Genomic DNA, 11,463 nt, shown 5'->3' on the forward strand with positions numbered 1-11,463 from the left:
GAATGACGATCAGCATGTAAAGCTTTAAGTAAACGTCTACTGAAACCTAAACTAGATATAGAAGTATATAAGTAGAGGAAGACACTCATGAATACAAGATAGAAGCATTGCGTAAAACATAAATACTCAGTGGGGTGTCTTGTATTTTCTTGTTTGAGTTTTACTAGTTTTACTTACTCAGTTACTCATGCAGATACAATACTTAGACTTATATAGTTAAGTTAAGTTACTCATCGAGTATTAAGTATATTTTTATTTTACAAAAGGAGTTTTTTTTAATCCCCGCACCGTCCGTCAGTTGCTTTAGCTTTTGCTTAGTTTGCTGATATTCTCGGTGTAGTAGTTAGTAGTCCCGTGCAGTGTATTTGTACAGAAAACGCAAACATTCCATTGGTTGCCGGCGCCAATGGTGACTTCTGCACGGCTCCAAGTTGTCGTGGGAGTGGAGAGAGGGGTCTGACAAGATCACCACCACGACGAGCGAGACCAATACTACAACAAGGAGGTGTAAAAATGACCAAATAAAAAGGGGAATGAATTTAAAGAGAAGAAAGAGACTCCGAAGAGGAAGTAGAAGAAGTTAAGCCGGTTAGAGCAGTGCAATCGAGAGCTCATTCGCTTTTGGAGCACATTCGCCTGTTGCTCCCTTTTATTTACGTGTGTATTTTTATTATTTTACATATTTTTATTTATTTATTTTTTTTATTTTATTTTATTTATTTCTTCTTTGAGGTTAATCATTAATTAAACTTGAATTTTAAGTAATTATTTATTTTATCACTATTAATTATTCATTTTATTCATTTTACAAAGAAATTTCATGCCGAGGCGTCAAAAATTCATTTCAAGTGACGGCAAATAAATTTAATTTATTTAAGAGTTTGTGAAGAAATAATTAAATAATTAAAAATTAAAATTAAGTTAGCTGACATTTAAAAATTTTTAGAAATTGTTTTTTATTGAAAAAATTATTGCAAAATAATAAAAAAAAAGTTTTTATTTATAAAAAACTTGAAAAACTGTAAGTGCAATTTTAAAAAAATATTATTAGTTATAATTTAATAATTAAAAAATTAAAAACGTCGGTTAATTTTATTATTGTTAATAAAAGTTGTTACTTTGATGAAAATTAAGTTAGTTGACATTTAAAAATTTTTAGAATTTGTTTTTTATTTAAAAAATTTATTATAAAATTATAAAAAAAAATTTTTATTTGTAAAAAACTTGAAAAACTTCAAGTACAATTTTAAAAAAAAATTTTTTTTTGTTCTAATTTAATAATTAAAAGAAATTAAAAACGCCGACATTTAAAAATTTAAATAATTTATTTTATTGAAAAATTATTTTAAAAAAAATTAAAATAAAAAATTACACATGCAATTTTTAAAAAATTTTTTTTTGTTATAATTTAATAAATGAAAAAAAATTAAAAAAGTCGGCTAACTTAAGTATTGTATCACTTTGGAGCACTTAACAGGGTCACGCTTTACTCAAGTGTTTTGTGGATTTCAGTCAAGTGTATTTAAAGTGGAATTAAAAAATAATTTTTATTAAAACTCAATATTATTATTAAAATTTTTTTAAAAAGAACAATGACTGCCGCGTGTACGGATGAAACACTTTTGTGTCAACACATAATCACTAATAGTTCAAACAACTCGACATTTTTCGAAGTCCAAAAAAATGATTTAGATAAAGAATTATTTACAGACAATAGCAACAGTGATAGTCACAGTGATAGTCATAATACAACAAAAAGCTTAGCTAATGGGGAAGATAAAATAGAAACAGCGACTGTGGATGTAGATGTGGAGCCTTGTACGAGACAACTGGATATATATCTGGAATCTCGTGGAATCCGGACGTGGGACGAGCATGAGTACACGTGCATCGGAGAAGCCGCGTCGTCGAGCAGCCTGGAGAGCACAAGCCACGAGTTAATAAGCGAGGGAAACTCATCCGGATACAATTCATCCGGTATTGACGATAAAAGTAAACGCGACTCGGATTCTATTTCAACTTCTAGCAGAAGCGACTCCGGAGAAATGAACTGCGTGGCTTCTTTGATCACCAGCTCGATCAAGGACATTGAAAATTCGGTCAATAAAGTTACTCTGACTGACATTGAGCTGAAGAAAGTAAAACGCAAGATAATAAATGTTGGTAAAAAATCCACGAGGAAAGAAATAGACCACGAGGGGATTGAGATGTTCCACGAGGCTGTCAGGATTGGAGACGCTTCTAAAGTTGAAGAATTGGTCACATATGGTCTTATTGATGATCTTGATGAGCCTGATTGGAATGTTTCTGGAGATCCGCCGCTTCTTGTCGCTGCTACTAATCATTCTTTGCCAGTTTTGGGGTACGCTTTGCATTCATACATTTTATTGACATATTTATTATTATTTTTATTTGAATTATTTGCAAGGATTGTAATTTTTTTTTTTTTTATTCAAGCATATTGTTGGCAAGCGGGTGCGATGCAGGCGCACGTTCGCCTCGAGGAGAAACTGCGCTACATCGAGCTATTCTTAATGGAGGACCTGGTAATGTTAAAGAGTTTGTTAAAGAGTTGCTGGAGAATGGATGCTCGCCCAGTGTTAAAGAAGCTGGAGGTGGCTTGACAGCACTCCACATTCTTGCACGACAGCTAGCACACATGCAGCCGTCAAGAAGTCTTCACTATAACTTTGAAGAAGCTCTAGAGACACTTTCGATTCTTGCTAAAGCCGGAGCGATCAATGATAAAGATCATCAAGGACGCAGTGCGCTACATATTTTAGCTTCATCGACAATACTTGGTATTCTTTTTTTTAATTTTTTTAGTCGACTAAGCAATTTTTTAGTCAAGTTTTAAAAAATTTTTATAAATATTTACACGTGGGGTCAACCATTTTAATTTTCTTTTTTTTTTTTGAATGAAATTTTTATTTTATTTTATTGATATCTTTTTTTTTTTTTTTTTTTTTTTTTTGAAAAATACATAAAAAAATTAATAATTAAAATAAAAAAGTTGATTATCACAATTTTAATTTTTAATTAAAAAAAAAAAAAATAATAATTTTTCATCTAGTTACGGCCCAAAATAAATTTGACTCCACGTGTAAATAATTACCAAAATTTTAATTATAGAATAAATCGTTGAATTGAAAAATAAGAAATAATATTTTTTTTGTTTACAAATTTGCAGATAGTAACAACAAAAAAGAAATAGAATTATTAATAAAAATACTACTAGAAGCAGGAGCTGATCCGACTTTACAAAATGATCGTGGTGAAACAGCGCTGCATGAATCATTAGAATACGGTGCTTTGAATACTGCTGATATATTAATGCCCCACACACCGACTGGAATAATATCACGGTACGGTGAAACGCCTCTCCACATCGCCGCAAGAAAAAATCATACCGAAGTGGTGGGTAAATTGCTGAAAAATGGCGAAGATCCAAGTATACAAGATGCTGGTGGTAATACTTGTTTGCATCTGGCTTCGGCTCGAGGTTTCCATCAAATAGTATCATTAATAGTGACCTCGCCGCTAGCACAACTTGAAAAAGTTAACGATGAAGGTCTTACTGCCCTCCAAGTAGCTGCAGAAAGCGGTTTTGTTAACGCTGTTAAAATATTGCTCAAAGCCGGTGCAAATCCGGCTCTAATTACTAGTAATTGTTCAGTACTCCGTCGTCATCCCGACATTTCGATAATTATCAACCACGAATTGACAAAACGCCGTCAACTTGCTACTTAATTTTTTTTTTTTTACTTTTACTACAATAAATAATTAATTAATTCATTAAATTTTAAAATTACAATTCTTCTCTTAATCTACAGTGAATTTTTATTTTATATATTGTGATAACAGTCTACTTAAACTGATATACGTGTAAAATCACTAATTGTACGGTTTATAAATAAATTATATTAATAAAATTCAATCATTTTTTTTTTTTTTTAATAACATTGTTATATATATTTTATTATGCATGGGTCGAAAAGTCGCACAAATAAATTTTATGACATTTCTTTGGTTTATTATATTTACAATAATGTATAAAATAATTGTATACTACATGTTTATTTATTTATCATATTAATTATTATTATTATTAAAATACGACTTGGCGTGATCTATTGTAGCGTTTTTTTTTATTATTGTATTGTATGTGATGGTTACTTCAATTAGCCACTTCTTTTCATCATTATCAATAATGAGTACATTTTTAAATTTGTTCATTTATGTACCAACTATTCAACTACTCATTGCAGTGTGTGATTTCCGAGCAACTATTTTTTATTAAAACTAAAATCTTAAAAATTGAAATAAAGGGTAATTTTTTTTTTTTTGGTAAATAAAAACATACCTTTACATTATATATTTATACTAATAATAATGTGCAATCGAATGTTCTTAATTTAAATTTAACACTCATACAATTTACTTATCATTATTATATATATATATATATATATATATATGTTTAAGATCAACCATGAGAAATTTTCCTCATAGAAAAATAAAATATTTGCCTCTAATGCTCTATATAATCTTAAAATATGTATATAATATATGATTATCGCTGTCTCTTTGTTTATATTAATAATTTTTTTGTTTTATAATTAATCGATGATGTGATGTCATTGTTAGGTCTTTTGTGTACTTTGAATGTTGTAAATTTGAGAGCATTTATAGACAGAATCTTCCAATTTTTTTTTTTTTAAATAATAAATTTAAAGGAGAAAGCCACAGTGAAATTAAAAAAAAAAATTTTTTTTAGTACTTCACAAAAATTCTAATAACTTTGAAACAATATCATATTTTTTCATAAAAATTTAGGAGAATAATCTTCAATGTATTTTTTATAAAAAAAAAAAATCCGATCCCTAAATTCCTTTATTATCCCATTAAAAAAAAATTCCCGAAAATTACATATTTTTTAGATCCTCAAAGTGGCTATCTCCCTTAATAAAAGTAGTCAATTTAGTTAAAAACACCCAATAAATTTTTGTTTTTAAATTGAAACATAACATTTGTGGCAAATGACATTTCACAGCCATTGGATACAGTTACTGCAAATAATATATTTTTGCAGTCTCGCTTGATACAAAATACATTACGCCACACATTATTTACAAATTCTTAAAATTATTGCACGATACATTCAACTTACAATGCAATTTTATTTTTTTTTGTCAACTACTATTCGTGCGTGTTTTACTATATATATATATATGTACTAATTGTAAGTATAATATATATATAATTATTTTCATTTTTGCAACGCTTAAAACTTTTAATATAAACAATTTTATAATTTAATAAATCGTTACTAATTTTACAAGATAATTAGTTTTTTGTGTGATTTTTATCCACAGGAATTGAAGAAAAATTATCAATATAAAAATATTTAAACTTAATTTGAATTATATAAATTTTTAACATATTTTTTAAATACGTTAATAAATTAAATTGTTATATTTTAGTTAATTAACATTAATATTTTATAAATATGGAACATAATTCCGTAATCTTAAATTTGTAATTTCAGCTCTGCAACGAGTCACTGCCTCAATAGATAAATAAATAAAAATATTTGGTATTTTCAATTATTATAAAAAATTAGTTTGATATTTATCAATAAATCAAGTGAATTAAATATCTGGATCAATTGAAATTGTTTCAACATATCTTAATATTTTATTTATCTTTTAAATTAATCATTTGGTTCTTGTTTTATGTTTTCGTTCGTGTTCGCTTTAACTAAAAGTCGGAATTAAAAATAATTATATATAATCACATCGTTTAAATAAATATAATCAGACTGACGTGAGTGTTTGTCAAAATGGAAGATTATGATTTACAACAATTTTCTATAATTATTATTATTATTGTTAATATTATCATTATTATTATTTCCGTAATTTTAGTACGTTTGTAAAAAACTTAGATCATTTTTTTCTTACATAGAACATAATTTAACATTCAACTTTGTTTTTTTTTTTTTTTTTTTTTTTTTAATATCAATGTGTTATATCTCAACAATAATAGACTTTTCGTTTATATTTTTTGTTCTATAAAATTCTTTATGAAATATTTCATTTTTGGCACCAATTACTTCGTCTTTTATTTTAATCCTAGAAAATCGAGGGGCAATTATTATTTACAGAAAAAATTTTTTTACATTTATTTTATATTAACTCATTAAATCTTGAGCATTATTTTCTTAGTTTTAATTTATATATATATTTTTTTTTACGATAACTAAAAAAAACTGAATAGAATTTTTAAATCAATGAATGACCTTCGATTCTAGTCTTATCTGTTGATTCGTAAACAAAAATCATTATGTAATAAATTATTTTATTTACATGAATCAAAAAAATAATTTTAAAACTCTAAAAAATTTAATTTTTTTTTTGTAATAAATTAAAAAAATTTTTTAATGAATTAAAAAAATATTTAATTGAATTAAAAATTTTTTTTTCATTAGATAAAAGCTTACAAAAAAAAATTTGAAGTAAGTATGAAATAATAATGACCCCATAAAGAAATTTCACACGATTCTTGTAACCTGTTAATCTAGGTTTAAAATTACGTATACAACACTACGTTTTTACATAAAGCTATCATACAAATGTCTTTATATATCTAAATATATATTTGTCTCATTTAAAAATTATTTAAATTAAAAAAAAAAAAAAAATAGCTGCGAATATTTAAATCTTGTAAATAACATATTTGAATGTGTAACAATTGTCATAACGAAAATGCATTTGAAATATCAGTAATTGTACATAAATCCAACATAGTGAAAGCTTAAACCCATTTCACAAATTTAGTCGATCAAGCTACAACTGTCTTAGTAATGTGCCTTAATTTATTATTATATTATCATTTTTGTTTCTCCACAATTGAGGAAAAATTTTACAAACATGTAGTTACTACAGGCACATGATTTTGTTTAAAATATTCTTTTTCTTTTTGTTTTTCATTACCCAAATTAATAAAAAATACTATACATTTCTAACTTTGTTCTTTAAGCACATAAAATTTAACTTCTTCAAAAATGTATATTATTAACATCCAAACATGCTTCATTTGAATGAACAAGCTACTTTCCACACACTTTGCAACAGCTATTTAAATATATATTTATTTATTTATATATACCAATAGTGCATTTTCGTTTTACACAATCTATCAGTTATATAATTTTCTCATATTATGAGATCTTTTTCTTATAGTTTAATTGTGCAGGCATAATAATACCATTATAAGATCATTTCGTTGAATAATCAAGATCCTTTGAATTCTCGATTAGAAAATTTATTATTTTTTCAAGAAGACCCTCTGATAAAAATCATTTTCCTTTCTAATCAATTCTCAAGTTAAATTAAAAAAAATTTTTTAAATATAATAAAAATTTTAAAATACATTTCACTGGTAATTCGGAAATATTCTAGATACATAATTAAGAAATGACCTTGTATTTCGTGAACTATTGACATTTTTAAAGATATAAACTCTCTCTGATATTATATTCATTGAGACCTTTCATTTGAGTACCCACATCAATTTTTCATATATTTTATATATTTATATATTTGACAAATACCATTATAAATAAAATTGTATAAATTAAACAATTTTTACCAGAAGGTCTCCTAACAAAAACATAATAAAAAAAAAAAAAAATAAAACGTAAGATATGAAATCACTCACTTATCGAAGAGCTTTGTCTCGACGGAGTTGCTAAGTCGTTGATAGTTGAATTATGTCGTGTCTTTCTGGAGCCTTCATTATCATTCACGCCATTTGGATTAACAGAATGCGATAACGCTGCTGTTTTATTGAAATCAATGGTCGCGTATCCTTTTTGGAGTTTATTAGGAGATTCTGGCGGAGATGGAGCAGCATTAGTGGTAGTAGTGGTAGCAGAACTAGCTGCGGTTCCAGCAGCAGCCGCAATATCAGACACCGATGGAACAGACATACTATTTTGATCGAGATCCAATACAGCGTAATTAACTTCCCGTATTGCTTCAACAGGCGGAGTAGGTGGTAAGGTTGTCAATTTATTATCATTATTCGTAGAGACTCCTGTGAATTTATTACGCAAATTATCAATCTCTTTGGGCTCGAGATTGGCATAACAGTGACGGGAATTATTGTCATCCCAATCTGTTGGAAGAGACAGCGGTAGTATTGGCAATGTCGGCAATCGTGTGCGTTGATTATTTGAGCACTCGATAATATTTTCTTGACTGGGGTTTATATTCATATAGGCATGTCGTGAATTATCTGTCTCACTTATGTCTTCTTTCAATGGTGTTGAAATAGAATTACTATGTGAAGGCGAGAGTGGACTGACGTTATTGCTTAAATCTACATTCATGTATGTGGCCATTGGCAATGGTGGCGGTCGATTGTGATTATGTACTTCTTGATTCAACATTCCTATTGTATCCGATGTAAAACCACTACTCGAAGTTGTACTGCTTACTGTACAAGATCTACAAATAAATTAATAACAATAATTAAACAAATAATTAAATAAATAATAATACAATCTTAGTTACTAAATACAGAATAAAATAAGGTTTAAAATACTAAAAATCATATATGAAATTTGTCAAAATTTTATTGTAATTTTTCCTTAGAAGACTCATGAGAGAGTGACTCAGTTATTAATTAATATTAATGTTTATTACTAGGAATTAAGTCTATCTCTTTTTTTATACTCTATGTACAGACAACCATTTGTCTCTATAGGGATTATCTGTAGTTATATGTACAATTATATATGTATTTTTGGGAAATAAAATAAAATAAAAATTTATAAATCATCTATTTTATTAATTTAAGAGAATAAAAAAAATTTTGTTTCCTTGACTAATTAAATATCTAATTAAATCTTGACTAATACTGTAATTATGAAAGTACAGTGCAATTTAACAAATATCTTATGAAAAATTGACATTTTTAAAGATATAAGCTCATCCCGGTATTAAAATCATCAAGAGCTTTCTTTTGAGTACCCACATCAATTTTTCATATATTTATATATATATATATATATATATATGAAAAATATATCAAAAGTGCATGTGGGTACTCAAATGAGTTTATATCTTTAAAAAAATCAACAGTTAAGATAGCACAGCGCAATTTAAAAAAAGTCATTATTTAATAAAGCAAAATTTTATTTATTTATAGTTCACATAGTGACTTCAAGATTGCTAGTAAGTAGTTAATAGATTAATAAAAAATATTATTAGACAATACCTTTGCATTTTTCGTAAACTTTTGTTATTGTTATGCTCCAACTCCATAGCCATTGACGACAGAACATCATCATTGACGTACAAAGCGGACGGATAAGGTTGTGGAACAGGAGGAGGTGGTGGCAACATCATAGGAGGTGGAGATGGAGAACTCATCGTTCCTTGTGGTGACATTGGGCCACTGCTACTGCCTACACTTCCTAATCTTCCGACTTCATTCGGCTGACTGTGTGAAAACCGGAGATTCACACGACCGTTAGGCCTTAGCGGTGTTGGATCGAGGTAATTTGGCTCATTTGGTATTGTCGTACGTGTTATCGTTGGACCGGAATATGAAGGGGTTGAGAGGTCACGAGATATTGCATCTTCGCCATTATTACAAGCCTGTTGATTATTTTTATTATTAAATTATTATTAATAATTTATTTTTTTTAAAACTATATAAAAATACCTGTATATTTGTTTGTACAAGATTGAATAATTGATCTGCTCTCCGACACTTAAATGCATAAATACCCGGGCCAGTGGAGCATCTTCTGCCCGACTCAAAACTAAAAATTTCAAAGTCATAGCCGTATCTTCTTAAACACTTCAATGGCCATTTAACTGGCTGTCTTCCTCTCTGATAGAGTACAATATCTGTTTCAGTAACTTCTAACCTTCCTGGAGTGATGAGATTGCCCAGATCATCAACATTCATTACTTGAAATATATTCGGGTGCAGATCATTTATATCTGTACGGCTATTAACACAACCCATGCTTTTTTTAATCTAAAAAATAAAATTTTCACATGTTGAATTTTTTTTATGATAATTTAATTGATATAAGATTTAAAAAAATTTTTAATGTTTGTTACAAAAATTTTCAAATATCGGCTAAGTTAATTTTCATAAAATAAATGTAAATAATTAAATTATTAATAACCATAACTAAATAATAATATTAAAGGTAGCTGACGTTTTTAATTTTTTTTTAATAATTAAATTAAAACAAAAAAATATTTTTCAAAAATTGCACGTATAGTTTTTTAAATTTTCTACATGTGAAATTTTTTTTTTTAATTTTTTAAAAATAATTTTTCAATATAATAAATTATTAAAATTTTTAAATGTTGGCTAACTTAATTTTCATATAACAAATAAAGATATTGTAAATTAAAGAATAAATAATACAAATAAAATATAAAATTCTGCACTGACATTTAAAGGATTAATTAAACTCAATTGGAGTTTATAAAACTTACCAAATGCAACATATCAAAAGCATGAGTAATCGACAGAAATTTTATTTATGTTATTTTCACAGCGCTACAACTTCATTTTAAATAAATGTTCCAGCAAAACATCAATTGTTTGCGACAACTAATCAAATAATTTGACAGTTAAATTAACTATTGGGTAATTATGGTCAGACGAGCGCATAATATCAATCATTGTACATCAATTAATTATTAACACCCAGCTAATAAGAATGATGAGAGTCCTTAACATTTGTCACTTGTCTCATTTTTGATTGATCTAAAAGTAACAAATAATCATTTTAATATTTAATTAAAAAAAAATGTTTAATTTTTTTTTTTTATCATTGTTATCAACACCAATGCACCTCTAATTTTTTATAAACCGACTATTTATTGTAATTTAAAAAGTAAATAATAAATAAAAAGACTGTTTTTTTAGTTACTTGTATCCATGGAGAATAGACGAACTCTTATGGCCATAAGAGTAACTTTTTCACTTTTTTAATTTTTAGGCTTCAGCTGAATTGGCTCGGTTGGCCGTTCGTTGCAAATTGTAAATGTAGAGGAGAGATAATATGGAGACTCAGCGCATTCTTTATTTAATTAAAACTATTCTTAATTGAAGTTGTAATTTTTTAAATTATATCTGATTGGCTAGAAGACATTAATATTAATATTTAAAATCTTATTAGAGTTAAATAGTTCTTTTGACTTTTGGCTTAATGAAAAACTAGATCGCTTTAACAATTCCATGAGAATTTGCCTGAGGTCACCACTTGTGGGAATTTAAACATTTGTCATAGTTCGCTCAGTGGCTGATAGATGTCTCAGAAACTCGGTTGATAGTTGAGATGATTTTAATTTGATCATTTTTTTAGTTTTCATTCCAAATAAATTAAGAAAAAAATTTGCTGGTAATTTTTTATGACATTAAAGT

At 27.2% G+C, this 11,463-nt stretch overlaps 2 protein-coding genes across 6 annotated transcripts; one reads left to right on the forward strand and one right to left on the reverse strand.

Annotated features, from left to right (window-relative positions):
- Positions 1 to 201: 201 nt before the first annotated feature.
- Positions 202 to 3,937, forward strand: LOC141534742 (uncharacterized). Of its 4 annotated transcripts, none has more exons than XM_074254296.1 (4): positions 202 to 657; positions 1,478 to 2,362; positions 2,458 to 2,801; positions 3,191 to 3,937. In XM_074254296.1, the coding sequence occupies exons 2-4, from the start codon at positions 1,593 to 1,595 to the stop codon at positions 3,748 to 3,750; spliced, it is 1,674 nt and encodes a 557-aa protein (XP_074110397.1). In that variant the 5' UTR covers positions 202 to 657; positions 1,478 to 1,592; the 3' UTR covers positions 3,751 to 3,937. The 4 variants fall into 4 exon arrangements, with proteins under 4 accessions (XP_074110397.1, XP_074110405.1, XP_074110414.1 ...); XM_074254304.1 differs by having other exon boundaries at positions 1,513 to 2,362; XM_074254313.1 differs by having other exon boundaries at positions 1,589 to 2,362.
- A 512-nt stretch (positions 3,938 to 4,449) lies between these two features.
- LOC141534761 (uncharacterized) lies at positions 4,450 to 10,668 on the reverse strand. Of its 2 annotated transcripts, XM_074254327.1 has the most exons (5): positions 10,530 to 10,668; positions 9,736 to 10,056; positions 9,286 to 9,668; positions 7,723 to 8,513; positions 4,450 to 6,134 (listed from the first exon to the last, which is right to left on the reverse strand). In XM_074254327.1, the coding sequence occupies exons 1-5, from the start codon at positions 10,539 to 10,541 to the stop codon at positions 6,124 to 6,126; spliced, it is 1,518 nt and encodes a 505-aa protein (XP_074110428.1). In that variant the 5' UTR covers positions 10,542 to 10,668; the 3' UTR covers positions 4,450 to 6,123. The 2 variants fall into 2 exon arrangements, with proteins under 2 accessions (XP_074110428.1, XP_074110436.1); XM_074254335.1 differs by having other exon boundaries at positions 4,450 to 8,513.
- Between the last annotated feature and the right edge of the window lie 795 nt (positions 10,669 to 11,463).

The sequence above is a fragment of the Cotesia typhae genome, unplaced genomic scaffold (assembly GCF_013202065.1).
Source record: "Cotesia typhae breed Kobodo isofemale line unplaced genomic scaffold, CoteBio_Ctyphae contig_123, whole genome shotgun sequence".
NCBI lineage: Eukaryota > Metazoa > Arthropoda > Insecta > Hymenoptera > Braconidae > Cotesia > Cotesia typhae.

Excerpts from the sequence above, each read along its gene's own strand:
- LOC141534742 (XM_074254296.1), top strand. The coding sequence starts at position 1,593 with ATGACTGCCGCGTGTACGGATGAAACACTTTTGTGTCAACACATAATC. Across the intron at positions 2,363-2,457 it reads CATTCTTTGCCAGTTTTGGG|CATATTGTTGGCAAGCGGGT; the intron begins GTACGCTTTGCA and ends TTTTTATTCAAG. Across the intron at positions 2,802-3,190 it reads AGCTTCATCGACAATACTTG|ATAGTAACAACAAAAAAGAA; the intron begins GTATTCTTTTTT and ends ACAAATTTGCAG.
- LOC141534761 (XM_074254327.1), bottom strand. Across the intron at positions 9,669-9,735 it reads TTGTACAAACAAATATACAG|GCTTGTAATAATGGCGAAGA; the intron begins GTATTTTTATAT and ends AATAATCAACAG. Across the intron at positions 8,514-9,285 it reads AGTTTACGAAAAATGCAAAG|ATCTTGTACAGTAAGCAGTA; the intron begins GTATTGTCTAAT and ends ATTTATTTGTAG.